Source organism: Phycodurus eques, chromosome 18, assembly GCF_024500275.1.
Source record: "Phycodurus eques isolate BA_2022a chromosome 18, UOR_Pequ_1.1, whole genome shotgun sequence".
Classification (NCBI taxonomy): Eukaryota; Metazoa; Chordata; class Actinopteri; order Syngnathiformes; family Syngnathidae; genus Phycodurus; species Phycodurus eques.
Window position 1 is genome coordinate 14,517,312 of NC_084542.1, and position 14,929 is coordinate 14,532,240.

At 42.7% G+C, this 14,929-nt stretch overlaps 3 protein-coding genes across 4 annotated transcripts in view; 1 reads left to right on the forward strand and 2 right to left on the reverse strand.

The window, feature by feature from the left end:
- The window catches only part of trib2 (tribbles pseudokinase 2), a 40,761-nt gene extending 30,496 nt beyond the window's left edge, over positions 1-10,265 (reverse strand). Inside the window, exon 1 of the mRNA XM_061704074.1 lies at positions 10,185-10,265. The gene's annotated coding sequence lies outside the window, so the exon portion shown is untranslated. The remainder of the gene's footprint in view (positions 1-10,184) is intronic.
- On the forward strand, positions 1,967-8,318 carry gzf1 (GDNF-inducible zinc finger protein 1). The gene is made up of 8 exons (XM_061704063.1): positions 1,967-2,101; positions 3,664-4,475; positions 5,131-5,314; positions 5,664-5,827; positions 6,466-6,560; positions 6,623-6,790; positions 6,880-7,037; positions 7,203-8,318. Exons 2-8 carry the CDS (start codon positions 3,673-3,675, stop codon positions 7,821-7,823), a joined length of 2,193 nt encoding a protein of 730 aa, XP_061560047.1. The 5' UTR covers positions 1,967-2,101; positions 3,664-3,672; the 3' UTR covers positions 7,824-8,318.
- Positions 7,858-14,829, reverse strand: napbb (N-ethylmaleimide-sensitive factor attachment protein, beta b). Of its 2 annotated transcripts, XM_061704075.1 has the most exons (11): positions 14,557-14,828; positions 13,913-13,992; positions 13,635-13,751; positions 13,124-13,170; positions 12,883-12,960; positions 12,744-12,799; positions 12,099-12,183; positions 11,810-11,914; positions 11,669-11,737; positions 11,542-11,592; positions 7,858-10,870 (listed from the first exon to the last, which is right to left on the reverse strand). In XM_061704075.1, exons 1-11 carry the CDS (start codon positions 14,655-14,657, stop codon positions 10,769-10,771), a joined length of 891 nt encoding a protein of 296 aa, XP_061560059.1. In that variant the 5' UTR covers positions 14,658-14,828; the 3' UTR covers positions 7,858-10,768. The 2 variants fall into 2 exon arrangements, with proteins under 2 accessions (XP_061560059.1, XP_061560060.1); XM_061704076.1 differs by lacking the exon at positions 12,883-12,960 and having other exon boundaries at positions 14,557-14,829.
- Between the last annotated feature and the right edge of the window lie 100 nt (positions 14,830-14,929).

A 14,929-nucleotide genomic window follows, 5' to 3' on the forward strand; every position in this document is an offset into this window, starting at 1 on the left:
GAACACGGTCCAAAAACATCAACAAAATTGATTGACGTTTATTGGTGAGTGAGCGTGAGGGGAGAGGAAGGCCGAATCACCGCAGAACACGGAGCCAGACCCGGCGGCGGTCGGTTTGGCTTGGCCCTCGTGCGCTCCTTTGGTACAAAGAGAAGACTGCGGTTCTTCTTGGAGCGCACAGAACACCGCAACCCCGCTGCTTTGCTCTCTTCCCAGTTAGGTTCTGCTTTTTAGCATCTGCTGCGACTATGAGTCATCCCTGGTAAGAAGCTGCAGTGCACTGCAAGGACGTCCGACGGATTCATGTTTTCACACTGTTTTGGTGCAGCTCGTGGGATTTATTTGTCTCACGTATTTGTCATTACAATCCGCTTGCATCGGGGTCCGGTTAAGGGCAGGGACACTCTAGATCCAGCAGATGGGGTTGCAGTTAAAAAAAGAGTTTCACAAAAAAATAAATACAATTGGAATGGTAATTACTGCTCCCTAGAGGACTGGAGTGAAATTGCACCATCCAACACATCCATTTTTGAAATTCTTTTATTAATTGTTTTTTTTTAATCAATTAAATAAAACAAAATGCAAGTTTGGTGACCTGACAATTAAGACTATCGCCAGTTTCATTAAATGTTCGGTGATCTAACATTAGAGTCACTTCAATTAATTTAAAACACTTGATGAAATGTTTGTTAACCCAACATTAAAATCTGTCACCTTTAATACACAGAGTAGAACAGAATAAAATGTTTTGTTTGTGTGCAAAGCTCTGGTCCTGAGTGCAGTATGAGTCACCGGAGTGAGGCAACACTGCAGGCTTGCAGGATTCATTATGATAAATGGAAGCTGTATGGATTTCTTTGTGGAGGAGACAAGAAACCTTGGCAACAGCAGAACTCCCCTCTCACCCGTGCAAGTAGCTTTGCATACATGCTTAAAATGTGTTTTGCATCTCTGAGGATGCTTTCCGCCATTGTGAGTATGAATAGATCAACTACACTCCTTCTTGAATGTGGCTGGCTTACTTATCAATTCTGCCTTCTACTACAACTCCACGATATATTCAAGCATAAATTGATTTCAGCACCTAGTTTGATACGCAATGTGATGTACTACTTGCCTGCTGGATGTCAGTATTAAAGAAGACGTTTAAAAAAACTGAAAGTGATGACGTGAGGATGCAACCTTGCACTAGTCACCTTGCCATCGTGACAATCTGCGCAATGGCGCCATCTTGTGTACAAAGTGTTAATTTAAAAAATACAAACTAAAATAAAATACAAATAAATAAGCACACAACATTAACTACTTATATAAATACGACAATCATACTAAAAAAGGCAATTTTAACAATGAAAGTGGGCCGTTGTATATTTATTAGTGTCCTTTGGTTAGCTAAAGCGATTTATCCGATCCAGGAGCAGCCAAGTGTGGTGGGAATCACCAACTTCTAGAGTGTGGGATAAAGAAAGGGCTGATCCCAGATCGGTTAAAGCACAACGGATGTGGGTGCGCTGGCTCATAGTAGTTAAAATTATAATGCCCCCTCCCTAAATAAATAAATAAAAACTGTGCAGTTTAGAACAAAGAAAGTGGTTCGTCCTTTGACGAGTTTGCCTTTGTCGCTCAACACTAACAACATATCCAGGAGCAGCCGCTGCGGAGGTCTATTGGAAACTTCAAGGCAGAATGGGGGTGAAGGCTGATCCCAGATCGTTTACTTCGGTACCAGATGTTGGCGCGCATAAAGGGATCTGTCAGCAAAGCCACATTACGCATGCGTACACCGCTCGCTGGCTCGAAAGGAGATCTACGGCAAACCTTCGGAGACAAACTAGATTTAGAACTTTTGCGAAGGCCAACTGTTAAAGAAACACTTTGTCATTGAATGTACAATGTAGTACATTGCACTATAATTGTGAATTATGGAATTGATTTTAATTGCACGCTGAACAGTTATTATGTTTATTCGATTTGTGTTCGTCTCCAAAGAGTTTGACTAAGTGGTGTTGCCGTCCACCGTCCTGCGGATTAAGTTCCGCGTGCGTTTCGGGTACGCAAAGGCATCAGCGTTCAGGGGGGCTGCCATTTTAGCGACCTTACGGTAAGAGCTCCAATCCGTCTCCTCAATGCGATCCGCGGCGCAAACCCGCTCGAGTGTGGTAAAATTAGCCACATGAGCTCCAACTCCGCGTTTTTCTACAATTTTAAGGGTAGCTTTCGTTAGCTCGTTTAAACGCCGTATTGGCAGCTTTGCTAACGTTCAGCCTAGCAGCCAAGGCAACACAACCCAGACGTTGTACTGTTATGTGAAGATAATACGGGTTGTAGTCGTTACTTCATTGTGTCCTGCTGGAAAATGTTACAACATGAGTGCCATTGGGCTTAGATGTAATATTAGCGATGATCTACGCCTGTTTCGCGACGGCGTCCCCACGTTGAAATAAAGTATAGTAAGTATTTAGGCAACGGTTAGGGTTTCAAGTCCGGGATTTGTGTGTGTAAATTTGACCGAGTGGAGAACCTCCTTCCTCTCATCATCCTTGTTTCACCATCACCACCAATCACCATTCCCCGTTGCAATGAATAGCAATGCCATTAATCTGTTACAGAGCCTCTCTTTAAAAAAAAAATGTACAAATAAATTTAAATGTTGCTTAATCTGGAATAAACAAACTTTAATATTACAAACAGGAGAAATCAAATTTGCGATAAAAGACATCAGTGGTATTTGTTTGTTGTTTTGTATTTAAATAGATAACACAAATTCTTCTGTCTCCCATCTTCTACCTTTCTTTTGATGTAAATCTTTTTTCAAAGGCCAACAACAAAACAACCCAAAAAAAAATCCAAACTTCAAACTATTAACAGTCCCTGTCAAGGAGTTGAATTGTTTTTTAAAATGCCCTTTATCAATTATGTTGTATTCTTTGTTACAGCCACGTTGCAAACTTTTACTTTAGTGAACTGACAATCTGCCTTCCACATCTCTTGGAAGTTAACCGTTTTCCATCTTTCGCTTGGCCAAGGGGAATTGTAAATTTGCCCGAGGAGACTGGTAGCATAGTCGCTAACGACTGCAACAGAAAGGGAAGGGGCGCTCGCCGGTCTAGACTGATGGGCCAACACACTAGCAAAGCATTCTGGGATTAGTAATATTAGTGGCACATGTGCTATATACTGGCTTTAATACACATTCGATATGGTCTTGCGCGCCAAATATAATTACATCGTGGGCCAAATTTGGCCCCCGGGCCTGAGTTTGACATATATGCTTTACATGGAGCTCCTCAATAGGCCACACTAATATTAGTCGTTCTTCGCAGAGGATAAAGAATATATGTCACGATTATTGGTATATTAGCTGCCTACGTGTTGCTCCACAGTTTCATATTATGTGTTAGCATTTAGCTAGCGGTATGCGGTTGTTTTAAATACAATTGTTCACGATCTGCCAAATTCCTGCTTGTTGTAAAGTTGAGTTGAGTTCACCATACATACAACCCTCACATACCACATTTTTGGTTGCAAGTCAAAGCAATTTTTTTTATGGCAGCTCGTATCTCAAAAAAACCGTTAGTCGGGGTCACTCGACTCTTATGGCACCACTCTACCTCATTTTCGCCCACCCTGAATAAACTGTAGTTACACCTCTGTTTCCATCAGACTCACTCAATGATGGGCATGGCGGTGGTCCAGCTCACGTCCCAATCCCACCACCAGAAGCTCCTGAACGCCCTGTACCACCTGAGGCTGCAGGGACACCTTAGTGACATAACCGTACAGGTGGACTACCAGGGCCACTCGCAGGCATTCCAGGCTCATCGGGTGGTCCTCGCCGCCTCTAGCGGCTACTTCAGGAACATCCTCCTCTCACAGGACAGCACCACAGACCACATCCCTCTTTCCAACATGCTCCCAAGCGACTTTTCAGACTTTTTGGAGTTTGTGTACACGGGTAAGGCGGAGGTGGCCCAAAGTAGGATAGCCGACGTGCAAGCGGCGGCCAAGATTTTGGACTGCGAGGATCTGGCCATGGTCTGTGGCGAGAATTGTACATCCAGATCGGATGCGGTAGACGAGTTATCTCCAGTGACCAAGACTGGTAGAAAGAAGAAACCTTTGAAACGTCAACCGGCTCCGAAGAGCTCAGAGCGGCTTTCGAAAAGACCAAAGGTGAAGACTACCAAGCTCAAAATGAGCTTGGGTGGCCGCAAAGTACTGCAGAGGTCTATCCCAACTAGAGGCGAGGCGTTTAATGCTGAAGAGCAAGATGACTACATGGACACACCCTCGCCCACCTCGCCTCACTTTGACAAGGATATGCTGAGTCTGAGTGAAGATGAGGAACCCTTGCTGTTGTCACCGAGCGAGGACGAGGAAGAATGCGTCGTGGAGTCCAAGAGGGCCTCCAAGTTCCTGTGCAATGAATGCCAGCGGAGCTTCCACTACGAGAGGAGCTACCTGAAGCACATGAGGTAGGTGCTCGGTTGTCCCGACAAGTGTTCTCAAATTTTTGGGATCTGGGTACTCATTCACTGCCATAGATGTTTATATCCGTCAACTGCAATCCGACCGTTTACTGCCACCAACAGAGCTAGCTGCCAATGAATAAAAATTAACTTCCAGAACAATTTGTCCAAATGTCTGAATTTCCATATTTTCAAAACTTTTTCAAGAACATTACCTTGCGACTGTCATAATAATAATCCTAAATAAATTTGTCATTTGAATGTTTTTATTACAACAACCTTGTAATGCCGGACGCAGTTGCAGCCTGAAGCAAACTACCAGTATATTATATTTCACCATTCCATCATCAAAAATATGTGCCCATGGATTAATTCGCATTTTGCCAATTATGTTTTCAACCCTGGTAGCAATTCCCAACTCCAATTAAGCAAACCTATTTACACATGGCTTTTGCACCATCTTGTGGCATCTTAAGACATTCAGAAAGTGCAAATTGGTGAGTTTTCAGTGAATAACAGGTCCGTTTTTTTTTTTAAAGAGCAGTGGATTACCGTAGGTGTGTTTAATTACTGTTAGGATTATGAAAGGGGTCCTTGGATAAATTTCCTTGGACCAAAAAAGTATGGTTTTCTACCCGTTCTTCCTCTCGCGTCACTGCAGCGCTTATCACGGAGTCAAAGCCGACCTGGTCTTCCGCTGCGAGACCTGCCTAAAGACCTTCTCCAACCGCAGCAATCTGAGGATCCACGAAAAGCATGTCCACAGCAGCGAGCGGCACTTCACCTGCAAGGTCTGCACAAAGACCTTCAAGCGCAAGAAGGATGTGGTCCGCCACCACAAACAGGTCAGGCCAAATTAGCTGCAAAGGGGTGAAAAAATTCTGGCAAATTTCTGCAAAGTTTCTGGTAAATTTCCATGAAAAATTCAGATTGATTATTGATTATATTGATTATACAATAATTGATTATTATTGTATTTTCCCCAACTATATTTAAGTTCCCTGAAAAAAAGCCAACCTGTGTAAATTCCTGGTTTATTCTCATTTATTTGCATTAATGGCAAAACATTTCCATTAATTCTCATGGAAAGTTTCCAACTTTAAAATTCCAGGAATTTTGCAACCCTAGGACCAATCCTCCATTCCTGTCACTTGGGTTTCAACCGTTTCCTAACTTGTCCCTCTTGCCTTTTAGGTGCACGAGCCACGTTTACACGAGTGCTCCGACTGCGGCAAGTCATTGAGCTCCAAGGCATCGCTAATATTGCACAAGCGGACACATAGCGGCATCAAGGCCTTCGTCTGCACTGACTGCGGCGCACGCTTCACCCAGAAATCGGCCCTCAAGATGCACCACAGGTACAAGCTTCATTATGGAATGAAAATAAACTGGCAAGTCAAGGTACTAATGTATTTACTAACTACAAATCATGTATCGGTTTATGCCAGCAAGGTATAGTGATAGGCATAACTATTACATTATCTTCCATTAGACAGCGTAAGATGCATTAAAGTAAGCTATTTAATTAGGCTATTCACGGCGGATAGTGACTGAGCCCTACAGGAAGTAGTGGAAAACCACAATTACTTTAAGTATAGTTTAAACTGTAAATATGCCACAAATTATTATCCCCAAACACTTTTTTTGTTTTTATTTTTTTTATTTTTTTTTTAAAGTCTCCTTAGATGGAAATTTTGTTTAGGAGTTTTGGTGCAGTTAGCATTCAAGGAGTAGGCAGTAGTCACCAGATGGGTTGCGGAGGGCATGAGACCTCCTGTGGCTCTACTTGTACAGATTACAATGTGCCCTTGCGCAAGCCACCAAATCTCCAAAACTGCTAATAATCAATGCACTTTGCCATTGGTGTTCCACAGTGGTGACAACACAGGCCCATTTTGTTCTATGTTGAAGAATAACATCCATTAATGTATTCCAGCTGAGTGCTGTGTGTCTGTTGTTCATGTGCAGTGCGACATCATTGTGTGGTTGTCTTTAGGATCCACACGGGTGAGAAGCCCTTTGGCTGTGATGTGTGTGATGCACGCTTCACCCAGAAAAGCTTGCTGGCCTATCACAAACGCTCACACACGGGTAAGACGACAACCCAGTCGTGTCCTTTATAGCGCCGTCGTCAAGTTCTATTGTTGCTCAAGGTGAGAAGCCCTTCATGTGCGAGGCCTGCGGGAAAAGCTTCGCCTCCAAGGAATACCTGCGGTACCACTCCAACATCCACACCGGCTCCAAGCCGTTCAAGTGTGAGCAGTGCGGCCGTGGCTTCGCCCAGAGGAACTCCCTGCGGCAGCATTTGACAGTGCACACGGGTAAGCGTCTGATTTGTATCATCTGTAGCGGCAGAGTTTGAAATTTGACTTTGTCGTTTGACCCCCAATCCTCCCCTGGCCCAACCTAGGCGCACGTCCCTATGCCTGCACGTACTGCGACAAGCATTTCACGCAGCTCAACGCTCTCCAGCGGCACCAGCGCATCCACACCGGCGAGAAGCCCTACATGTGCGGCCTGTGCAACCGGACTTTCACCGACAAGTCTACGCTTCGCCGGCACACCACTGTGAGTAACGCGTCATCTTGTGACTGAACTAAAAGAGCCAACAAACAAAAATCGGACAAACGGGCTTACCAACAAAAAACTAATTGGCCAACCACTAACTTGAGAGCAAACTAACAAATAAGCTAAAAACAATAAACCTTTTCCTCGACCGTGTCCCACCTTCAGACTCATGATGCCAATGCTCCGTGGAAGAACTACCTGGTGGTCCTGGAGGGCAACGTGGAGGAGAAGAAACCCAAAGCTCAAAGCAAGGCAGCGGCGCCACTAGAGAAAAAGAACGCCGCCAAAAAAGCATCGAAAAGCAACATCACCTCTACTGCTGACACCGCCGCCCTAGTGGTGCCCACCGGTCCGGTAAACCTGCCGCCCGAGCCGGTCGCCCCGCCGCACGAGCCGGTCGCCCCGCCGCACGAGTGGGCCGGCCCAGGTGCCATCACCCTGGTGAGTCACGGCCACATGGGCGGGATCACAGTCATCCACGCTGAGATGCCGCCCGGGACTCGGGTGGTGACGTCGGATGGCGGCAACGTCATCGCTTTGGACGGACCCTTCACCGTCCCTGTTGGGGCGAACCCCTCCGAGACCGGCCACTCGCTCCCCGCAGATACTCCCATCATATCGTCCCTCCTGGAAGAGGACGTCTCGCAAACCATTCTCGCTCCCAAGGCGGATGCGGCTCAGCCCGACATTCAGACGGTGGTCGTGTCTGACGAAATGTGTAAAGATGCGCAAATGCAGCAAAGAAAACCAGAGTGGAAAGGAGACAATGACCTAGCGAATTCCTAGAAAATGTAACTCAATAGCATTGGACTCCATGTTTAAGAATCATGACTTTATTAATCACAATTTGTGGCTCTTTTGGTTATTTATGCTGTTGAACTTGGTCGCTTAATCGTGTCATAAATGTTGAAAAAAAACATCCAATTTTGAATTGCAGCAAAACTAGTAGCTGTCAGTCAACCGCTCATGAAAAGTAGATGCAGAACCCACGGACAGTCTGTGTGCGGCAGGCCTTATGCCTGGATTAAGACTACAAAACAAAATTTGGTCTCTCACGGTGGCACTATGTCAGATTATTGCCATAAAATCTTGCTGTATTTTGGTCAGTCACTGGCAACACTACACAGCATATATTACGATATCACCGTATCCCGTCTTTTCTGATCATCGAGCTTTATCTTGTCAGAGCAGAAAACATGTCACCACTGTGGGCTACAACCGTTACCATGGTGACAAAAACAATGATTGCGGCAATGTATTGTGTTGGAAATAAAGAACAAAAAAAAAGAAGAAATGTGTGGCCTCATCACTGGGTGCTACAAAGAGGACGTTTTGGGCTGTGCATTCTTCAAAAAGAGCTCGAGGTAATGTTCACGTACTTTTCATACCGGTCACAAGCAGGCAACATTACGTCATGTAGCTAGCTAGTGCTAGCACTAACGTTTGTACGTAAACATGCCAGTGTTCTGTCGATTCATGCTCTAAAGTTTCAGCAAACGGTTTGCGCGCGTATAAATGGAGACAATGACGAGCAAGGAAGGCGATGCGCCAGTCGCAATATGCAATCCTATTGGCCGACGTCAGGGCACTATGCCGTAGGGTCGTCGTTTCTATGCCACACTACACTAAAGATATCCTCCCCAAAAAAATCAAACATGCTAGACTTTTCATTTTTGCATTGTAGGGCAAAATTCAATAGATAACACGATAGCAAATCGGGCCAATATCGCGGATAAAAATCCTGTAGTCTGATCTAGACATTAGGATGAAGACTATAAATAATTTCATAATTCCAGAACAAAGGGAGCATTAACAATACAGTGGTGCCTTGAAATACGGGTGTAATTTGTTCCGTGACCACACTCTTAACTCAAAACACTCATATCTCAAATCATCTTCCCCCATTGAAATTGAAAATAATTCACTATTAAAATCCCCCTGTATTGTGTTTAGAATTAGTCTAATTTGTGAAGATTTAGTTGAAATTTGTAATTGTAGCAAATGGAAGCTCTGCTGTTGAAAAATAGGTATACTTTGCAACTTGGGGAAACCCTAGAGCAAAAAAACAAAAAAGGCTTTATAGTTTGGTTGTGGATCCAGGAATTTATGTTAACACTAGGATTTTTTTTCGACATTTTCCCATTTTTGTGGCGTTTTTACGACAAACATTGTAGAACTAATAATTAATTTCAGCGTGTTTTGAATTCCTCAATGAAAAACAAAAAGGTGTGATTTTGCAGGACTCAAACATAGCTGTAGCGCATAATAGGGATAGAATACAACTTTATTTTCCGTTCGCACAAGTTTACAGATCATTATGATTATTATTATTTAAAGCCACGGAAGAAGCTGGATACTTTGGTGAGTAAATGGAGGTGACCCGGGGGGGGGGGGGGGCATGCTTAGCGAGGAGGGGGGACCGAATGAGATGACATTGCTCCCAACGTGGCAGCCTAGCTGTCAGCATTGAAACCGGACAAAATCAAACTCATGACCATAAATAAATCAATCCTGAGGTATTACAATCGTGTCGGGAGGAAATAATAAAGTGGCTGATTTATGCTTAACAGTCTCTCAATGCGTTTCTGAACTTTCTGAACGTGCGAGTACATTGTAATAATGTTTTTTGGGATAAAATATAATGCATATTCATAATGATTGCTCCTAACACCTCTGAATTTGTAACATTAGTGGTTTTAGAGCCATTTTGCAACGTTTTAATGCACTTTGTTATCCTTCATTGAGTTGCAAATAAGAGGAGTCTTCCACTTGTTTCGTTCTAGGTGTGATGAAACAAAGACACGAGATTGGGGAAGCCATGCTTGTGACTGTGGCAATCAGCTAATTGCCACTCTTCTGCCATCATAGTTCACAGTCCTCACTCAATGCTTTTTCTGGATTTTGTGAAAGACTGTTGCAACGCCACAAATACCACCATTGATATTGAGACTAATGGATTCTTCAGCATCGATCACATTATTTTGTGCTTCTTTTTCGGGCTTTTATGAACCGCAGTTGAGTGACAACAACGAATGGGCGGTTACGTGGATACCATCGATAATAACGTGGGTATTGATACTGATCGATAATTACGTTTCTCAGCAATGAAAAAGAATGAATAAACCTCTCAAATTCAGATTTACCCACCTTAAATATTTATCGGAATCAACGATACCAGCGCTGTATCTACCTGGTATTGGATTGACACCAAATCTTGTGTGCTATGCAAAAGCCTGAAAACGGTCATGAAAATTAATTCAGATTTAGCCACGCTGTGAGATACTGCTTCCATGCATTTACCTGGTACTGGGTTGCCACCAAATCTTGTGGTGCCACGCAGCACTTGAGAGAACAGTCTTACATAAATGCCTGAAAAAGATGAATCAAGTACATGAGCTCATAGCAGAATAGTGGCGACACTGTGAGCACTGAGCGTGAGTCCCATAGTCCCGTTTCTGTATTGTCACACCTCATACACATCATGGAGCGACAGAAAAAAAATGTGACAAGCTTGAATGACTAACATGGCGTAGTTAGTAAAAAGGTATGCAGCAGTCCTCCACGTGAGAGGATCTTTACATTCCGACTGGATTCGGAGGAAAGCATTACTGTAAAGCAGTGCTGTGTCGTGTATGTATGTATGTGTGTGTGGGTGAGTGGTTGGGGCTGGGGGGGGGGGACCATGCGCTGACTCGTTTGTCCCGTCCGTCTGTGTGGGCGTCCGCTCGTTCTCATTTGAGGTCTCCCTCGTCGCCCTGGATGGTCTTTTTGATGCGCAGCAGCAGCGTGGTGTGCCATTGGTCCAGACGCGAGATGGAGTCGAACTCCTTCACCTGCGGGAGGGAGGGAGGAAGTCAGAGATGAGTCAAGACTGTCACCAGGACACAATATTTGCTATCATTTCAACATATTTCCTTGGACAAATTACTGTACTACTTTGCTGTTAAGTTAGGGCGCTGGCACCAAGCGGCCAAAAGCGACTTACGGTGGTGTGAAAAAGTGTTTCCACCCCTGCTGATTTCTTATTCTTTTGCATGTTTGTCACACTTAAATGTTTCCCATCATCAAATTAAAATATTAATCAAAGACAACACGTAAACACAATATGCAGTTTTTAAATGGTTTTTATTACTAAGGGAGAAATGTGGTCAAGGAAATAAGTTGAAGTGATACATCTCATATGAGAGACAAACTTTGTATGCTGAGGAAGAGCTAAGTTTAGCCTGGGTTGTTATTAGAGTGTCTTTGCCGCTTGTGCATATCCATTTCTTCTCAATCAACTCATCTGTAAGCCATTTATTTTTCACAGTAATGTTGTAAAATTTGTTTAAAATTTTATTATTGAACTGTTTTGGCACCATAGTTTGGGATACATTTACTGTTTACACAATTAATACAGGCAATTATAAATATTTTTGTGTGGGGTGTCAATTACTCGCTCTAGTAAGTGAGGGCTTACTGTACTTTACAAATCTTCAAAAGCGCATCTCCAAAGCAGACTTACCGCCTCTGTGAAGGCCTCGCTGTTCTGTTCCTCATGAGCCTCAAGCAGTTTCTTTAATTAAAAAAATACAACGGCAAAATGTTATTCTAACTAAAATGAGGAGAACCTTTAGCTGAATAGTCTCTACCTTCAACAGTTTGCACTCTCTGGAGTCGGAGAAAGCTGGGAACATCTCCTCGTACTTCTCCACAGCGATCTGCAGGGAGACACGGGGATGAGATAGCATCCCACAAGCTGTGTAGAGGAACTCCTAAAAAGACACACTTGCCTTGGCGTTGAGCTCGTCCACAATGAAATGACACAGCGCCGCTTTGAAGAAATACTCCTTGGCGCTATACTTAAGCAGCGGGTTGTCCATCGTGTTGGCGCCGACCTGCATATAAATACACATTCATAAACATCATAAATCCTCATTTACACATACAGAGCACATCATTTAATGACATCCTCAATTGCACACACTCATATCGACTGCAAGTGTACGGTTTTATCAATTGGTGTCCCACCAGGATCAATGCCATGCCCCATTTTCTCCATAATGTATGGCTAGCTTTTACCTGCTCATATATCTCAATAGCCTTCTGGTATTGCTCCAACTGAGCACAATAGGCCCCCACCTTCAGCAAACACTTGTTGGCCGAACTACAGGAAGAAAGGAAGTCGTAACGTTAAAAAATATGTGATGTCATCAGACACAGAGGCGGAACCTAAGATGACACTTAACAGACTATTTCCTCGAATGGTAATCCTTTGAACATATAAATAGATCTTTAAAAAAGGTGGTGCTACCAGGTTTACAAAAGTCCCATCTGTAAAGCAGATACTGACAGTGCCCCTGAGAAAAACATCTACATCATCACTGGCTAGGGGAAAAGTAGTTCAAAACAGTAACTTCAATTAATTTATTATACTTCAAGTTAGCCCTAAAGAGTAAATCAACTCACATTGTTGTACATTTATTCTGAGCATAATTAGTGTTATTCTATGATAATACATATTATACTCTAATATTTGTTCAATAATGCAATACTATACTAGATATTTGAATAGAAAATCATCATTTCAACAAATCTATTTATCAAATATGCATTTATGATTTTTTTAAACATGTCTATATTAGTCAATATTATAAAAATGTCCAGCACTATATTTTTCTTCCATTCTAATATGGATTTCTCATACATATGACTAACGTAGAATACCTGTTTGATTCCTCTCCCTTGTAGTAATCTGCCGCTTGCTCGTAATGTGCAATCGCCTTCGCAGAAGAAAAACAAACTGTTATATGTCACATTCTCACGCAATAGTGCCTCATAATTCCATAATAAATTCTAACTGTACTTTTTCAATGTCCACCAGGTCGGCCTCATATATTTCGGCGATACTGATGTGATGTTTGGCGGCGATGGTGAATCTTCCCTGGAATTTATTTATTACTTATTATTTTGTAGTTAAAGGAATACCTTTCTGCCACTCTCAATCAAAATGTATCATTATTATCATTTGAGACAGCCTTTGAATTGAATATCATTATCTGGTGTACCTAATGAAGTACTTGTTAGTAGGTATTCTGCTTTCTTACCATGTTTGTGTAAATATCGATGGCGGCATTTAAACACTTGATTGCCTCTTTTGGCAGCATAAAGAAGAAGAAAATGAAGAGGAGGAGGGAAATGTTAAGACATGAAAAGTGTTAGTTTACATGACAGGACAGAAGTTAAGCATAAGAGAAACAGACACAAAATGGCTGCTGGGAGACAACAAATTGCGGACAGTGGAAATCTCCGAGGGTAACGCTTTACTAATACACTTGTACGACAGTTAAGAATGTTAAAATGTAACTTGAAACATCGCCTGTACCATTAATAAAGGTTTTATGACCTCAGCAACTGGACCTTGGAACGTATTAGTTCATTTTCTATTTTATTCTTTCGAAAAACTTTGATTGTATTACACCATAGAGGCTCCTTTGTAGTTTTCTTTGGAAATCCACTTGTTTGAGCGCTCATTTCCTAATGGAAGTAATGCGCGCTAATCCGGATCACTCTATAAATTAAGCATTTCGAGTTGATGTCACAGGTCCATATTCTCACCGTTGGGATCAGACTTCTTGTACGCATTGCCGGCGTCGATGAAACTGGTGGCGCAGTCGTGTTTGTTCTGCAGCTGCATGTGAAGATGTGCGGCCTTGCAAAACGCTCCACCAGCAGCTAAATTTTTTTTTTTTTTAAAAAGGGAGTTATTTAGCATTTAATACTCTGTGTCAGCATTAACTTGGCAGCACCTTCACAAAGTGCTCCGATGTGCAATAAAAAAAATAAAAAACTTGTAGGCGAGTTTTTTTTGCTTATTATTCATGTTCTTATCTCACCGCTCCAGTTCTTGGCCATCTTGAACATGTTGGCCGCTCTGCAATACATCTCACAGGCCTCCTCCACTTTGTGATGTCCTCTGTGCAGAAAATAGAGGGGGAATGGATACATGTAGTGTCAATAAATCATTGCATAGTGTAACATACTGATCTGCGTACAACCTCTGCGGAGTACACTTTCAAATCATGGTAAGGGATATGACATCACTGCATGGTCAGCCACAGAATTAACAGCGTAAGTTAAATAGTACATATTAATTGTCTTTTTAAAATGACATCTCAAATTCAAACAACATTTTAGTTGCTATGGCTTGCCTTTTAAAAGCTCAATATTCCTAGTGACTAATGAGGATGTGGTGGCTTTGTCAGTACGTAAAATGATTCGGTAGCTGCCGAAAAGTAGAAAAAATGTCGTGAAGATGTAAAAAAATATATAATTACGAGCTAGCTCGTTTACAGTAGCGGGAGGGTAACAGATGAGTTGCATAAATAACGAGCGTTGACGCTTCAGTGGTTTATTATAAGCATTTATTTGTGTTTTTTTAATGTTATATAATACATAACAACACGGTTACACGCGTAAAGAAACAGGCTGTGTGCCGACAATGTTGCCAAGGTAATATATCACGCCACTGCTTCCTTACCCGCCGAACATCCCTCCCAAAAAAGAGCCCGACGACTTGACTTTCTTGTCGGCGTCGGCCATGAGCTGTATCGCTTCTTTTTCTTTCCCGGTGTTGTCCATGTTTTTACTCGATGAGTTTTGTGTTTAAAGGCAGAAAAGAACCGCAGAGAGTTGAGTTGTCAGAGGAAGGATTACAAGCGGTGGGTTAACTCGGCAGTGTGCCTGTTAGTGACTTTGGTGGCGCATCGTGGGAGTTGTAGTCCTGTTCATCGCCCGAGCATCACTTCTAAGCGGTAGAGAACTACAACTCCCGGCTCAATGTAAATTCTTGTTTTACCATGCACGGAAGTGATGATCAGTATCAATGTCGTTTTTTTAGACTTTTATTTTAT

Bases quoted from the DNA above. Each gene is read 5' to 3' on its own strand.
- napbb (XM_061704075.1), bottom strand. From the start codon at position 14,657: ATGGACAACACCGGGAAAGAAAAAGAAGCGATACAGCTCATGGCCGAC. The intron at 13,752-13,912 runs GTGAGATAAGAA...AAAAAAATTTAG, and splicing joins GATGGCCAAGAACTGGAGCG to CTGCTGGTGGAGCGTTTTGC. The intron at 11,593-11,668 runs GTAGAGACTATT...TTTTAATTAAAG, and splicing joins GAGAGTGCAAACTGTTGAAG to AAACTGCTTGAGGCTCATGA.
- gzf1 (XM_061704063.1), top strand. From the start codon at position 3,673: ATGATGGGCATGGCGGTGGTCCAGCTCACGTCCCAATCCCACCACCAG. The intron at 5,315-5,663 runs GTCAGGCCAAAT...CTTGCCTTTTAG, and splicing joins TGGTCCGCCACCACAAACAG to GTGCACGAGCCACGTTTACA. The intron at 5,828-6,465 runs GTACAAGCTTCA...GGTTGTCTTTAG, and splicing joins GCCCTCAAGATGCACCACAG to GATCCACACGGGTGAGAAGC.